Source organism: Alligator sinensis, unplaced genomic scaffold (assembly GCF_000455745.1).
Source record: "Alligator sinensis unplaced genomic scaffold, ASM45574v1 scaffold386_1, whole genome shotgun sequence".
Lineage (NCBI taxonomy): Eukaryota > Metazoa > Chordata > Crocodylia > Alligatoridae > Alligator > Alligator sinensis.
Window position 1 is genome coordinate 803,888 of NW_005841996.1, and position 17,574 is coordinate 821,461.

Below are 17,574 nucleotides of genomic sequence, written 5' to 3' on the forward strand. Positions count from 1 at the left end.
CCAGCGGGGGGGCCCCCAGCCACAAGAGCACATCACCTGCTGCCAGCCCCAAATCTGATAAGGCTCTCAACAGCAGCAGCATTCCTCACATGCAGCTGAGGCAGTTCACAGGGAGGTAGCAGTCCTTGTGTTGCCTCCACTGTGAACCCCGCAGCTGACAGGGCTCACAGGAGGGCAGCATGAATAATGCTGCCACCACTGTGAGCCTTATCATCAGCTCTGGGCTTGCGGGGGTGGGGGGGCAGCATGGGGAATGCTATAAGCCCCATCAGCTGCAGGGCGCTCAGCAGTGGGAACCTGGGATCACAATCTTGGGCTCCCCCTCCACTGGCAATAAGATGTGATAAGATTGGATGCTGGCTCCCACAATCATGCCTCTTGTCATGCATCTGTGGCATGGCAGGAGGTGTGACTGTATGGATCTCACATCAGATCCTATTAGGATTTCTGCAAAATGTGACTGTGGCAATCCTGATCAAACTATGGACCACATAACAACACTCTGCCCTTTATATAAATATGATGGTGACATTGCAGAGATACATTCCCTTTCCTCAACAGTATTAGACTGGTTAACTAACCTTAAACTGGACTTATAATTGTTGCTCCAAGTCAGCCATACAAAAGAAGATCAGATCCTATCACGCCTTTACCTGAACATCTAGAGGAGCCCTTGCACACAGAAATCTAAGGTTGTGCATGCCTTGAAATGAACCCGATATGACTTGGTGCTTCTAGGTCCTACATACTTTACTAAGGTTGTTTCAGTGCTCCAAGTCTTCTTTTCTCATCTCTGCCTTTCACTCTCAGATGCTCACTATCAGCAAAGACTGTAGGGTGTTGGGAGAAGGAATTTACATTTGTCAGAGTTAAGTACCTTTCTCTTGAGATAAAGGCAGCACTGATGACTGCTTCTCAGTTAAGGCTGCAAAAAATGAAAGGCACTGGACTGTGGAAGTACCCTTTCACAGCCTGTTGTCATTATGGCCAAAGGGTCCTTGGCTGTCATCAGGAGTGGAGCCAGAGAAGCTGCAGTGGCATGGGTGCACCTTCCCTTTCCAACCAGGCCACTGAAGCAGCAGCCAGGGACTTAAGTCTTGAAGAAGGTAAATATTCCTCCCTTCCCTTCCCCTCTGTGCTTAAAGGCATGTCTCCTCCCCTCCCTTCCCTTTCTCTCCCCTCCCCTCCCCTGCAGGGGCTGTACTGGGCCTGGGACTGTGTCAGGCCAGCTTCCCAGGATGTTCCTGACCAACCTTAGAGCAGGCACAGAGAGTGGGAATGTGCCCCCCTACCATTGCTGCAGTCCCAGGTGGGCACAGCCCACACTAGGGTGGCCATTGGTCCTGTTTTATACTGGACTGTCCTGTTTTAAACACTTTGTCTTCTATCTATTTCTGAATTAGGAACGGATTGCAAAAAGTCTTGTTTTTCAGTTCATTGGTGGAAATACATGTTAATCATTTGACCTTGTGATTCTATTGGCTGTGCCTAGAGTTAGGGCAGTGCGCAGCCAGGCGGAGCAGGATTTCAAGCCAGCCAGCGAGGGGTAGGGTGGCCTTTCTGGGGTGGCCCCACCCCTTGCTGCTGATTGGCAAAGGGGACTTGTGGCCCCACCTTCACTGCTGATTGGCCACGCAGGCAGCAGCCCCTTCCCTCACTACTGATTGGTCAAGTGAGAACACCCCTAACCAAAGGGATGTCCTGTATTCTGGGGATGTGTCAGTGACCTTAGCTCTCATGCAGTCCAGGTGGAAGGCACATGAGCTTCCCTCACTCCAGGAGGGCACAGAAACTGGCAGCAGCAGCCAGGAGAGAGGGGGGGAATAGGAAGGGGTAGAGTGGGGAGGAAAGAGGCAGGGACATACCGCTGAGCACGGGGGGGGGAAGGGAAGTGGGGAATACTTACCTTCCCTGGGGCTTAAGTCAGGGGTGGGCAAAATGTGGCCTGCAGGCCAGATGCAGCCCACCAGGCATTCTATCTGGCCTGTGGGGCCCCTAAAAAATTTAGAAAATGTAATATTCATCTGCCCCTGGCTGCCTGTCATGAGGCCCTTGATGGCTTGCCAAAACTCAGTAAGAGGCCCTCCGCCCAAAATAATTGCCCGCCCCTGGCTTAAGTCCTTGCCTGCTCCTCCTGCAGTGTTGTCTGCAGGGGAGGAAGCTGGGAGTGAGGGATGAAGCTACCCCTGCAACAATGGTCCCTGCAACTGCATCCTTTCTAAAATCCTGGATCTGTTTCTGGCTGCCATGTAAGCTTTCACTTGCTTGGCTGCATTCAGAAGTGAAGCTTTAGTAGAACTCTGTGTCAAGCCCTCACACATAGAGACAATGTGAGGACATTTTACACGGGCTGCTCCCCTGAAGAGTATGACAAAGGCACCGGATGACAACACAACCAAGATTCTCAAAGACAAGTTTCCACCCAGGACCTAGATTCTCTTGTCAGTAGAAACTGCAAAACTGTAGAACTGAAGAGCTGAATGAGGTATTTGACTGAAATGTTCTCGGCTATGGGACTTTGATTGTTTGTAATCTGCAAAGCATTGAAAATGGAGATTACTTGTTTATTTAGATGAAGGTGTCTCTGTTCCATTTAGTAATTTTGAATTATTTGGATTCAAATTATGGCCAAGTGATTTTTTGGGGGCAAACAGTTTATTCATCAAAATATGCAATATCTGGCCAACTGGAACAATTCATGAATCAAGGCTAAATTAGATAAATAGTTTAGACTGAATAAAATAAAGAAAATTGTCAACAAAGTTCAAATGTTTCTTCTGAGCATGTACTAACTAACTAGCTGCCTGACACTGCACCACTCCTTCCCTCACTGTGGGGCCCTCTATCTGCCCCCTGACGCCCCTTCCCCCCCCACAGACTTACTGGCAGGGTGCTGCTCTCCAAGCTGCCCAGCTGCATTCCTGGCCATGTGCATGCATGCAGCTGTGCACATGCACGCAGCATTTATCGGTGACATTATCGGCTATACCAGCCAAAAAAAGGCCGATAGCTGATAATTTTAATTTTCCTTGTATTAATGTCGATCCAATATGCAACTGATATATCAGGGTATCTCTATTAAAAATAGGTAAAAATAACCTGACAACTAAGCAAATCTTTTCTTTTGACCCAGCTAATGTTTCCTTTGATCCAAAAACAAAAAAAAGAAATGTTTCATTTATTTTTTGTTTGACTCTAAACAAAATTTCTGTTTTATATTGACCTAAAATTATTTTTTTCCTATTTTGCTGCTGAAACCAAAACTCAATTATTCCTATAGACCCAGTTTAAGCCTATCTACTTATATGATGCTTATTATTGCGCTATATGAATGCATCACCATTCTTAACGCATTTCACTTTGTCAACACCTCTCAGAGCTAGGGAAGTATTAACCCCATTATACTGATGAGGAATTCATATCAGTGTAGAATAAGTGAAGTGCCCCAAATACAGAGAGAACCTGCGACTGAGCTAGGCATTGAACCCACATCTCTCCAGACTCTGGAGAGTTTGGGAATCTTAGTGACCCACATTTCAGAATATCCTTTCACTACAGTGACGGTCTGACTGTGGCTTGTGGAAACATTCCTGAGCTAGCTTTGAATTACCTGCCCTGGATATGGTTAGCAGTGTGGCCGTGGCAACAGTGCTCAGCTTGGGCAACAGCTGAAGTATTCACACAGCTTCTCAGGTGGTTTTTACAAGCTATGCTGGACTCCATCCTGCTGCAGCTACAGTGTTATCAGTACCTAACCCAGCTACTGTATAGTTAGCTCACATATGTCAGCATGAGCTTCAGCCATACAGTGAAGGCAGACATCCCGTGAGTTTGTAAAAGGACAGTAAAGCGAACCTTTAGTTCAGAAGTCAACAACCTATGGCCCACAGGCTGAATCCAGCTAGAACCAAAAGCTTCCTGGGTTGTGAAGCCATTGGCTTTGACAGCATTCAGCAGCAGAAGGTCCTCCCTACATTGCATGGCACTAAACCACCTAGGGCTCTGGTGAAGGGGCAGCTCCACCCATGCCACATCACCCAAGCCACATCTACTCTGGCGGAGTGGGGCTTTTGTTGTGCCATAGCACAGATGAATTTCACAGAGAAGTGGCAGTAGTCAATGGGTCCCAATGCCTATCCACCTGTGACCCAAGCTGGGCCATTCTGCCTCCCTTCCTCCCTCCTTTCCCCCTCCCACTGGAAAATATTGATGACCCCTGCTCCACCTCATTAAAAACCCAAATATGTCTTTCAGGAATGGATAGGCGGCACATTATTTATCTGCTGATGTCTTAGAATGCAGCTGCTGCTATTACTTTCTGAATCATCCAGTTCTGAGGAAGCCAGCCACCTGCCTCTTAGTCAGCTGGCTTCATAATCCTTGAAATATGTGCATAGATTCAGGAGAGTTCTAACAATGTGTCCAAGACCTCTGACTGGCATTCTGTTATATGGGTTGTCTGTCTGTCTGTCTTTTTCAATCATTCTGATAACATTTAGGACCTGAAAATAAAACTATAAGTTTAATACGCAACAGTCATTTAGACTGGGTGGATTTGAGTAATATAAAATTAATGTTGTTGTTCATGCTATTGTGACATGGAGGAGTCCCAGTCATAGACCAGGGTACCACACTCCTATGTGTTGTACAAATGCAGAAAAAAGGCAGTCCCTGTCCCAAATATTTTATAGTCTAGGACAAGAGATACCAAATGGATACAGAAAGAAGGGATAGTACCAAGAAATAATGAGACATTTGTCAGCATGATAGGCAGAAGTCTCAGCACTTCAGCAGAGTAGCCACTGTCAAGTGTTTTGTAGGTATCATAGGGACAGACAGTTTTAAGGAGGACAATAAAGCAGTTTTGTGGCTAGTTATGGGGAGTTCCTATCAAGCAAGAGAAAGCATGAAAGAAAGTATGGTGATGTTTCTTTGAAAATCTAACAAACCAGTGCTGTAGGGCTGACTGGAGGTAAGAGTCAACCTCTCCATACTGGAGAGATACTGGAAGATAAGTATGATGGGAACAGGGTGCAAAGAGCCTTAAAAAGTGCAGACAGGCAGCTTATCTTCGATGTGTAGAGTCATTGATCAGATGCCCACAAAGTAGTGGTAGTCAAAGCACAAGGCTAGGAAAACAATTTTAGCATTGCTTTCTAAACAGATATGGGCAGAGTAAGCCTGCCTTTATCATAGTAAAAAAAATGTTGGAATAATCAAGATGTGAGATGGGGAAAGCCTGGACAAGAGTTTTACATGTGCAGATGGATAGAAAAAGCCCTCTTAAAGATGCTATGAAGAAAAAAGATAGTAAGATCAGCGTCAAAGATGACACACACCAAGGTCACAGGCCTGAATTACAGGCAGAATGATGGACAGCTGTCCAGAATAATTAGAAAAGAAGTTAGCTAGCCCATAGTACATACATTTGCCTCCCCACTAATGTTGCTAAATCAAAGCCCATCATATCCAGTTCATGGGCAGGTGGAACGGAAGCCTGGACACAGAAGCAGTTTTCTTGAAGGGAGATTTATCTCTCTAAAAGAACCATCCAAAATGATTAGGCCACTTGGCAGTGTGTTCCAAAAAAGGAGTAAGGAGAAAAAAGGAAACTACAAGACATGCTCAGGACAGCATCAGACTCATTAAGCGTATCCTGATACTGTATTAACACTGAATAAAAATCAGGTCAGAAAAGCTATCACTTATAATAGACAGGAAATCTACACAGCAGGCAAATGGCCTGCCTAGATAATAAGATCAAAGCTTTCAGTTTGTTGTTTCTATTTATTTGCCAGAAGCAGGTTATATTAGCTACTGACTTCCCAACATATATGTGGTTGTTTGCAAATTTATAAGTCAAGATCTTATTAATGGGGTTCACCTACGAGAACTCTTGTGATCCACTACATTCAGTAGGACTCCATATATGTATAAGAATGGTGGGTAAACCATTTGCTGGATATAGCCCAATTCTGTACACCCAAAATATGATTCATAGAAAACAGACCCACATGGAGTCTGTGCAATTTGGTCTTAAGCCTTTTAAGACATAAAGCTTCTCTGATGAGTAAGAATCATTCACCAGTTGTTTCCCCAGACAGAATATGTTTTCCTTTTAAATATTTTTGATTGGTTAATACATATACAAAAAGGCCTGTACTTCTTATTACTATACTTCAAAAGTAAAGGTAATCTGTGCTCTCCATATTTTTGCAACTTAATTCTAGAAAATGCATTAAAACAATGGGAAACCATAATATTATTTACTAACAAAGCATAATCATGTCTTACATACCAGAATAGCAAGGTCCTCTTGCTACCACTGTTATCTCTTTCTGATGCTTGCAAGCAGCTCTCCTGAGGAAGCATTCATTTTGGTAAGTGTCTCCATTTGATCCACAAACAGGAATATAATTTGTGTGACACTGAAAAAGATAGTATAAAGTCAATAACCCCATGTGAATAATTGTAAATGTAAGTTAATATGTACGAAAACAATCATATGTTCAAGTGTCAGTTACTTAAGAATAAATCATTGTTTTGTTCAGTTAAGAATGACTTAAAATAGATTAGTATCTCAGAACAGCTATGCATCTTTCTTTCATCTACTATCAAAATTATATTCTACCTCTTTATGGGCTGAAAGATTACTTTAGCAGGAAAGATTAAAATAACTCAGTAAGTATAACTAGACTTGATAAGTGCAAGAGAGAATATGATATTCATCTATACGAATTTGAAGGGTAAAAATATAAAAACCCTAAAAAACAAGAAAGAAAAGTTCTATAAAGCATAGTAACAATATATAACAGGAAGTGATGAGATGAAAATAAGACAAGGAAAATTTAAAGTGAACATCAGTAAAGATTTCCTGGCCACAAAATCTTCTAACTTGTAGAACAGTCTTCCAAAGCGGATGGAAAAAATCCATATTTTTCAATCCTATTTATTGTAAATGAGACTCACCACGTCATGATATATTTATATTTTTGTTATGTATAATGAGATACCAGGATGGGTCCATTAAAAAAAATAAAGAAAGAACAATACATTAAATAACTCAAAGCTAATTATGAGCAGCTTTGGTATGGACACCCAGTATTTTACACAGAGCCATTCTAGCCTAAAAAAGACAGGTAAATGTTTCCTGTAGGTACAGCATATATACAAATATTATCCAGGAAACATAATGTAACCCCAGTCTGTCAAATAGCCAGGAATGATGTGCTAGGCCAGGTCTATAATCAGTTCGTCATCCCCACCATTTTTGACATATGAGCAACTAAATTGTTTCACTGTTTTAAGTTAATTTTAAAGAAAATTATTCTTGCTCCCTATCAAAGACCAGCTGCAAATGGAATACACCTGCACAAACAGTACCAATTCATTTTGCCAGTTCTGAAAAATGCTCATAATATCTTTGTGATATCCTGCAGGTATTCTAGCCCAGCCTGTTATCTTATAGGAGTTCATGCTAAACACAGTCAGGGCTAGTGAACTGTTGGAAGAGAGAATTTTTTTGAAGAACTATATTGTGCAATATTCCTGATGTTTAATCTAAAAGATGGTGTGTACTGTTTAAAAGTTGCCAGTTTCCTTTCCAGGAATGCAAACAGGTGCAGATACACAACATGTTTACACTGAAGAAATTTACACCAGTATATATGCCAGAGTAAATTTACCCTTGAGATGCAGTGAACATGCAACCAGGACCTAGCTAGTTACACTGGAGTGAACCCCATAGCATTTATGGCTATTATGATGCCCTGCCACTAGGCATTGGTAAGCCGTTGAGTATAATCTGCAACTGGGTCTATCCAGTGGCTTCTGGGAGTGTTCTCTGGGAATCCAGTCTGAATCCAGTAGATCTTAGGAATCTGTGATGAGAATATCAATCGGATCACTTCACTGTTCCCTTCACACTAAGTCTTCAGTGCTGCATGTTTTTCTGTGTTCAAGGGTTAGTTGCATTGACTGTTTCACTACCTCTTCTCAGTCACTCTTTTTCTTGGCCTGCTGTGCAAGATGGTTTTCTATGGCCAGGAGAGGCAGACAGTGATGACTTCATTCTTGAGAAGGATGACACTATTCTGCAAACCAACATGGACAATATTGCTTGGGTACAAATGTCCTTTCTGCCCTGCAGTTACTGAACAAGGTAAGTGAACTTGGATTGGTTGAAAGAATATGGCCGCAGATCCAGGGTGATCATCACTGGCATCACTACAGCATGACCAGGGGTACATTTCTGGAGATCTGCGTATATCTGTTCCTGGAGCTGTAAAGGTAGACCACCGAGTCTACCTTTAGACGAGTCCTTTTTACTGTGGTAATAGAAGACGAAAGCTGGCAAACTGTCTCCGGCCCATAGTCTGGCACTGTCAAATCAGTTGCCAAGAAAGCCATGAAGGTTGTGTGCACAGGTATGGAGATGTCCCATAAATCTTAAAAGAATATTCCCGTATGGTTTGCATTAACTGCACCAGAGCAGATGGGGGGTGGGGAGGAATGTGCATGCCCCCATTCTGAGCCCTGCTCAAAATACACCATTCACTAGAATACATAAATAGCTAGGGACTCTTCTCCAGTGTTTTGCAGGGTATGGTGAACCTCAATTAGAGTGTCATAGATGTCACAGCTGCATTGAAATAAATGGTGCCACCATCCTTCGCCTTATTCCTGTTCACCCTGCTTATATACTCCTGATGGAAGTTTTGGTTGACGAAACCTTACAGAACATTTCTGGCCCACAGAAATGAACTCTTTTATTAAATCTTCAGCAGCTGCCACATGGTTGTGGAATGCGCTTTTGGAAGACTCAAGAAGAAGTGACAGGCCATGATGAAGGGCTAGAATAGGGGTGGATAAAATACGGCCCACCTCCTGATTGTATCTGGTCCATGGGTGAGCAGCCACAAAGTCATGGGGTCCGGCCCATGGGGAGCTGGCAGCTCCAGCTGCTGCGTTGTGCTGGTGCGTGGGCGTGTCCTGGCCCAGTCTGTACCTCATACCAGCTTCCAGCTCCTGCCCCACACACTGGAAGCAGTGCTGGATGGATGCTGGCATCAGCAGTGGATGCCCTGATCCCCAGTGGGTATCTGCCAGCAGCATCCACAGCTGATACTGGTGCCAGCACATGGGGTAGGAAGTGGTGTAAGCTATGGACAGGGCTAGGCCATTTTGGATTGTGGTGTGCCGTAGCTTTAGGATGGTTCTAGTGGGGAGGGGGTAAAGAGAGAGAGAGAGAGAGAGAGAGAGAGATGTGGCCCGGCCCATGATAAGGTGGGAAGAAGCTACTGCTGGGCACCAAGAAAAAACAGGATGTGGCAGGAGGCGTGGCCACCTCCTGCTTGCCACTGCCAGAAGCCTTCTCACTGTGGCTGCCTACAGCCTGTGCCAGGGCTGCCCTGCAGCTCCTCCCTATTGCTGCCACCAGCACCCCCTCCAGGCTGCCCCGGGCCCCTGCGCCCACTGGGGTGGTGGCAGCGGCAGCAGCTCAGACTAAAGGCGGCTGCAGTGAGAAGGGCCCTGGCAGCAGCAAGTGCCTGCTGCCAGGTCTCACTTTTTCCCAGTGCCCAGCAGCTTCTGCCTGGACGCTGGTTCCTCCACACCCTGGCCACTGACACCGAAACTTGGCAGCAGCTCCAGTCCTTCCTCAGGGTAGAAGGGTGGCCTGGAGGTGGCGTTGGTGGTGGCAGGGGCTCTGGCTGAGCTGCCCCTGTTGACGCTGCTACCCACCCATGCCCAATCCAGCTCCCTGCCTGCCCAAGGCCCAATCCCACATAGGGAGGTTTGGTGAGCTGTCGCATGGGGATTAGGGGTGGGGGGTGTTGACCCAGCCTGTGACAGCTCTCCAAAATTCCCTATATGACCCACAGGCCCAAATAATTGCCTACCCCTGGGCTAGATGCTTATGAACACTACCTGCCCATCACAGTGATGGATGCCTCCATCTTATATAGTATGTGTGTGGCCTGAGAAGACATCATGGAGAAAGGTTAGATGACTGTGCAAGGGTGTTCTGGGGCATCATGCTTGAGGGTTTCATTTGCTCATGCATACATTCACTCATAACAGACAATACAGGTTCCAAAACTTGAATTTTTTTTTTAATGAACAAATAACAGAAATTACTTAAATTTCAACCTGGTAAAACTCAGTGGTTTACAAAAATTGGGTCTAGGATAAGTACAGATAGAAATTTTTCAAGTGCTTTTTTTCCATCTTTAGAGGAACTTCCTGCTCAGCCCCAGTGTGTTGGGTTGCATCATTAGGTCTGCTGGAGGGTTGAGTTGTTCATGGAAGGGAGCATCTCTGGCAGCACCAATCTCTCCTGAATAAGATAACACCTGTCCTTTCAGGGCATTGCTGTGGAACTGTAGCTGCTCAAAGAAGTTTTCCTTGGGTGCTGACAGCTCTTGATCCATGAGGCACACTAACTGGTCCTTAGAGGGGTAGGGTGGGTCCCCTTAATGAAACACTGACAGCAAGCTAGAGTATGCAAAGGGTTATTGGAATATGGATAACTGTTGGTGAAAACTTTGGTCTAGAGGAGGAAAGGACTTTGTCTTTGAACACTTGGGGTCATATGGTGGAGCCTGGCATCAGTGAGTGAAGGGGATGGGTGGGCTGTGTTGCTGTGCTACTGTAGGAAGGGTAGTGGCTGCTGGTCATAATAGAAGGTTCCCACTGTGGACATCCTATAGGCAGCCTCCAGGACTGCTGTCTGGCAGTTCATCATCACTGTCAAGAGACCCATATCTCTCCCTCTCCTCCATGAGACCCTCCCGGATGGTGTCCACTACCTATATAACTAACTATCTCCTTTGCAAGCCTGGAGACCTGTTCAATTCTCCTGATTACAGACTTGGATGTCCCAGGTGACTCTCTGATCCCCTATCAACCAGGGCAGTGCTTTGATCGTGGTAGTAATGTCGAGGTTCCTGACACTGCTCTGTTGCTTCAGCCCACCTCTCAGAGGATGTGCACAGTTTGGCCACTGGTTCCTCCTTCAACAGCTGTCACCTCCTCCTCCTTGTTGCTGACTACTCAAAGCTGGAGCAGGGTCTCATCCTTAAATGGTAGGTCTTCCCAGGTCTCTGGTCTGTAAGGAAATTATTTTAATAATTAGTTGTTGCTTCAACCTCTGCTGCAGAAATAGGTTTTGATACATTTTTCATTTATATCATGCCACTGCCAGTGTCTGTCTCCATTTTGGGTAGACTCTTTCAATGGTAAGTAGTACTTCCGCGTAGCTACTCAGTGACTGCTCTTTTTTTTTTTTTTGTCATAGACATTAGGGCTGGAAGGGACCTCAGAAGATCATCAAGTCCAGCCCCCTGCCCAAAGGGCAGGAAGTCAGCTGGGGTCATAGGATCCCAGCAAGATAAGCATCCAGTTTGCTCTTGAAGGTGTTCAATGTAGATCCCGCTGCAGCTATTTACAGCCTGCCCACCACCTGCTGTTGGAGTCCCTGTGAGTCCTAGCTTCTGTGGTGAGTGGGATGAGAAATGGCGATTTTTTATTTATTTCTCGCTGTTTACAGAGTTATCTGTATGCTCTGGCTCACAGGAGAAATGAGAGAGAGTGCTCTCCAATAGGGTTAGGTTTGCAATCGCTGTCACTTCCAGACACTAGTTAGTCACTTTTCAATGTCTTTAGCTTGCCTGCATTATAGGCAAACATCCCTGATCTGGTTGAGCAAGCATCAGAAAGGTACCATCTGCAAAAGGCCTGGAGAGACCCCTGTCAATATGCTGTGCTGCCTACAAACCAACTGGTCTGATAGGAGATTCTATAGCAATGGATGGGCTTTGTTTGCCATGCTGGAAACAACATGAAGCTAGTTCTGCCCATAATTTTGGGCGGAAAATTACTAATGTACTTAAGTAATGCTTTTTTCCCATATAACACCAGATTACAGACGCATTTGGCTAATCATATATACTTTGCTGTGATGCAGTGTCCAAATTGAAAAGGCTTCTCTGGGATGTTTTAATCTTGTAGAGCAGGGGTTGGCAACGTTTTGGGTGAAATGCCAAAAACACCCCAACCTAGACTTGTAAGATGTTGATGTACCGGGGGTTGATGGCAGGGAAGCTATGAGAGGCCTGATCTTTGTTCCAGCAGTGCAGCCTTGGCCCCTTCCCCGCTGTGCACCCTGAGGTGCGTGTGCAGCAGCTACTGGCCACTGAGCTGGGCTGGGGCTTGAGACCCCGCTGCAGCTATTTACAGCCTGCCCACCACCACCTGCTGCAAGCAGCCCAGGCTCCATGGCTGGCGGTGGCTGCACACAAACCTCAGGGCGCACAGTGGGGAAGGGGTCAGGGTTGAACTGCTCCGGCCCTTTCTCCACCACACCTGAGATATGTGTGCAGCTGCTGATGGCCACAGAGCCAAGCTGGGGCTCTAGATCCCAGGGCACCAGTTGCAGCTTGCCAGCTGCCTGCCATAGCCAGCCTGGGCTCTGGGCAGGCCTCTGCTGCCTGCCACATAGCCTGGGCTACTCGCAGCAGGGCTTGCAGCCTTCTCGCTGCCTACTGTGAGCAGCCCAGGCTCTGTGGCCAGCAGCAGCTGCTCAGAGCCTTGCTCAGCTGTGTCACACCAAGCAAAATGGCCTCACATGCCATGTTCTTGGCACGCGTGCCGGGGGCTGCCGACCCGTTGTAGAGTGAAAAAGTTTAATGTTAATTTCTATTTGTCCCTTTCTGTGCCTTTTCATGCTTCATTGATTCATCCCTGTTCCCTCTGTGTCCTAGTGCCCCTCAATCTTGTTAAATCCTTTGTGTCACAGCAGTTTCCATTGCCTGAGGGGTGAGAGAAGGAGGGTTTTCTTAATCATGTGTAGATGGTGGGAACTAAGTCTGATATGGCATAGAGAGAGACAAGTAAGCCATTTATTTCAAAAGCCAAGAGCATGGATATTAATTTCCATTCTACTTTAACCTGCCTGTTCCTGTTTTAATCAATCAACTTTCTCACTTCTGTTCTGCCTGATGCTGCAATCTTTTTCCTTTGAAAAAAAGTTTTTTGCTTTAAAGCATCTGCATTGGTTAGAGTCATGTTCCAAAGACAGGAGCTGATGACAGGTAGTTTTTTTAAGGACATCAAGAGGACACCTACAAATCAGTGGTGCCTATATTGTTTCCTTTGGTTAGCAGCCCACTTGACCCACTTGGAGGGCTGAGTGGCTTTGTCTGGTAGATAATAATGCTCTCACCTAAAGATTTAAAAAAAATCACCCTGTGATGTTAACACTTAAGTACTTAGCACTTTTTAACAGCACTTGGTGCCTAAGTCAGTGCAGTAGTCATTCTTCTCCCTGCCAAACAGAAAGCTCCACCTCCGAATGTCCCAAAACTTAATGGACACAGGACACTCAATTAACCTTCACTTTTTTCTGTTATTGGCTACTTGGTTCTGTCAGCATGACTTGAAAACCTTCAAAAAGAGACTTAAGGGGATCATGAATATCAAGGTCAGGTAGGGGGTGTTATGCAGGACACAGGGACTCAGCACCACTAAGGTGGCCATGTTTTGTTATAAGGAGGTCATTGTCAGGGTAGGCAGCCTGTGGTGGGGCTGATCTGTGGGTAGTTCTCTAGGGAAGGGGAAATGTGAAGCACTGGAGTATGGCCATGCTGATTCCTGCCACAAGGAACTCTGTAGGGTTAATCATTTAACAGTTCATGGAGAATCTTTCCCTGAAGAGCCAGCAGCTTGTTGCTGTGTCATCCTCATGCTGCAGGAAGACAAAAGGGATGAAAGAGTGGAGACGGCCCTGGTCATCCAGAAGAGTAGGTGATGACTGGACTGGGCAGAGTAGTGTGCCAATGTTGGGGCCCTCCAGAGGTATACTATTTCCTGATCTGAAAGAAGTCACAGAGTCATTGTCATGCAGAGTTTAGTCCCAAACCTGGGGGAGGGATGATGGTTTTACATTTTTCATCACACTTCATCAAGTTAATGGATTCATATGAAAGGGAAATTTGAGCAATGGCTGTGGGTAGGGTTTTTGAATTTAGCGAATGTCAGAAGTCCCAGGGAAACTTCTGTCCCCATCTCCACAGGTGGCAGAAAGGGGAGGTAGGGATGGAGAAATGGTGCACCATAGCAAAATTCCAGTCTGGGGTAGGGAGGTATGGCTTAGGTGAGATGCTTCCCCATTCAGAATGTTTGGGGAAGAGTGGGAATTGTAGTATATTTCCCTGAGCTGTGGGAAGACCAAGAGACCCAGGCTAGACTTCCCAATCATGAGGCCAGGGAGAAAAGACTATATTTAAAAAATACCCTTTTCACTTTGGGGCAAGGGAAGTTAATTGTTCACACAAGCTATAGAGGGGCCACACACAGCAGATATTTTGCAAGGATACACATACATTTATTGGTATAGAATGACTGGCACTTCCTGACTGAGCAGTGAAATTCTTTGATCTACCATTGCCTCAGCTGAAATACTTTGGAAGCAGTAGAAGCCTACTGTACATATATTGGGTAGGGGGTTGTTGAGGCCACACTCACCTTCATCCTTAGTGACAGGGACTGCAGGGAAGTCAGGTAGCTGCCTGTGATGCACAAGACTGTATCTCTGGAACAGTTGTAACAGTTGACACTGGTTCAGCAATGCTGGTGCCATCACAGATGTCCTTCACTGTTTAGGGCACCAGCTTTTCCTTCTGGATATCACAGAAGTGAAGGCTTTCTGTAGTCGCATCTCTCCACCCTTGCCAAAGTCCTCCTCCATATGCCTCCCTCCTCCACTGTTTTGGGCCAGAAGATGAGTTGAGTTAGAAATTGTGGCTAAGTGATGTTTTCTCCTGACAGGATCTTGAGCTGCTTTTCATAAAATGAGCACACTGCCCTCTCATAACACTCAGTTTGTATCTCACACCATCTTCAGGTCCTTTGTATGCCATCTTGAGCTCCTCGATTCTCTGCCGGTATTGGTTGGCTTCCCATTCATACCCTCATAATGGTGTTTGCATCATTATTCTTGTGTAGACAACTTTGCTGAGATGGTTTCCAAAGTGCCTGCTCCACATCCAGCACAACCCAGAGGGTCAGGAGAGACAAGGATCAACTTGTACCTCCAAATCTATGACCAGTGCATACAATGCATCTCAGTTCTTTGATGGGTTTTCATTATGTACTTTGGTGGGCTTCCAGTATGCATTTTGATTGCCAAACTGCAAAGGACAATGATCCAGCACAACTGAGGTGCTGTCACCCCTTCACATTTCCTTTGCATAGGGAAGGGTCATATGGTTTGTCCACTCCTCAAGAGCAGTTAAGAGTTGACAGGTGGGGAGAGGGGGCTGTGGTGGTGAAATGCAAAGCACAGTGCAATTATTTCTGGCTAGCCTTTCCACTACTCCAGACAATGGTAGTGGATGCACAACACATACACTGGTATAAATTTCTCCAGGGTAAATGTACTTCTTCTATCTTTGTAAGTTGTAACTTTATATTAGAGTTACTCTTCCTACTCTTAATTTAAAGAGTTGGTGCTTAAAGAAGCATATAACTTGGTATCAGGACATTTTCTTTAATCCTAGTGAACTGAACAGAATACTACAGACTCCTCCAATTTGCTATCTACCTAAAATACACAAAAACCTTGTGCCAGATGATATTTAAGAATTTTAGAATTGTTGTTAATTTTTCCTTTTGTTTTTCATTACTAAAACTTACTTCTTCCAGAAAGGCTGAAGAGTATTACCTTATTTAAGAGAATTCCACCAAGAACTGATGCCTTTCCAAAACACCCTTTGAAATGTCCCTTTGCTCTATGGGAACTGAAGATACAAAGCTTCACCACCTGTCTTCAAATGAGGCTTATTAGAATAATGTTGTGCCTCACCTAGAAAGCTAGTTCTGAAGTACCAGGATCTAATACAACTGCAAAAGCACACACTGGGGTTTCTTTAGATTTCTAATCCCTTAGACACAAAATGCTAGATATTAAAAAAAAAAAACTAAATGAAGGCCACCTTATGCTTATTTTTCAGTGTTGTTAATTTTCACAATATTATCATAAGTTGCATGATAGTTGGTATTTTCCTCAAAACCCAGAGTTCCTGGAGATTTATGATGATACATAAGAACACAGCACTTGAAAGGGCCTGCCCTGTGCCATCAGGTTTGGTCCCTTTTATTCATAGGCAACCATTAACCCAAAGGATCCCCAGAATGGCCATTTTAAACTCTTAAGCACAAATACAAAGCACAGTACTTAAAACATCACATAGCATATCATTGGTAAAAGAAGCGGAAATGTAGACACCACCAATATCCTGCTACTACAGTGACAGGGAAGTAATGGATTAATATATGCTTAGAAGTTTCTAGGAACAAAAGGTCATGCCACATGTTACAGAGCAATGAGAGTGAACCTTTTTGGCAGGCATGCCACAAATTACCTCTTTACACTCCCCTAGTGTCACTCCAGTCCCCTTCCTCTGCCCGATTTGCTGCTCTGCTTGATGCTCCCTGCCCTGTGCTCCCTGCCTTATCTGCTGCTTTGCTTTCTGCTTCCTTCCCTTTGCTCTCTGTCCAATTTGTTGCTCTGCTTTCTTCTTCCTGCTTTACCTGCCACTGTGCATCCTGTCCACTCATCATTTTGTTGTGTGCCACACAGAAGACTGCCCATGCTACTTGTGGCACCCCCACTGTAAGTTGGCTACTCCTGCTACACAGAAACAAAATCCTTCCCCCTTTCCCACCAACACACACACAAACGTGCCAATCTGACCTAAGTAAACAAATAAAACCCTGTAGCCAGGAACCTCTGAGCTTTCTAAGTACTGGCAGGAGCATCAGCACACCCCAGCAAAGCCCCTCAGCCTTGTGGGCAACGTTCCTAAGGGACCTAAGTGTAGTACGTGGCTTACAACCTGACACCGTGGTTGTATTGTCATACTCAAAGCCCATATTGGGGCCTCACCATGAGGCCCAGCACACAAGGTGCTCAGTCAGGCTAACATCCAGGTGAATCCAGCTGGTTGGTGCATGGAACGGGGAGGTGGAGCCCCAGGAACATCCACTGACAACACCTCCCATCAAGTCCTAACATGGAGGGAACCTCCCACTCTTAAACAGAACAGCTAGATGTGGCGGACAAATATCGGGGAAGGATATTTGTCCGCCCACAAATATCGGGGAAGGATATCTTCTCCATGGGAAGGAGATATACAATCTGCGAAAGTGCCCAAGAGAAACCAGAGGCAGAATAAGAGTAACCGATTCCGAGCCGCTCGGGAAAGGCTACATGAAGACTGACGGGTACAGTTTTTAATAGATTTCCGGTATGCGTTCATTCTTGTGCACAGTTGTTTGATCTTACAGCTGAACCTCCAGAAATGTAATATATCTTATCCAATACACCAGGTGCCCCTACGGAAAATATGTAGGAAAGACCAAACAACTGCACACCAGAATGAACGCACACTGGGAATCTATTAAAGACAAGAATACCCAATTACCTGTGGGGGGACATTTCTCACAAGAAAACCACTCTCTCTCCAGTCTCTCAGTTCTAATCCTCAAAGGGAATTTACAAAACACTTTTCACAG

The 17,574-nt window shown here is 45.2% G+C and overlaps 1 protein-coding gene across 1 annotated transcript in view; it reads right to left on the reverse strand.

The window, feature by feature from the left end:
* TMEFF1 (transmembrane protein with EGF like and two follistatin like domains 1) overlaps positions 1–17,574 on the reverse strand; it is a gene marked incomplete at its 5' end in the record, with an annotated part of 237,487 nt that overhangs the window by 73,989 nt on the left and 145,924 nt on the right. Inside the window, one exon of the mRNA XM_025201481.1 lies at positions 6,299–6,428. Coding sequence (XP_025057266.1) covers positions 6,299–6,428 — 130 coding nt within the window. The remainder of the gene's footprint in view (positions 1–6,298; positions 6,429–17,574) is intronic.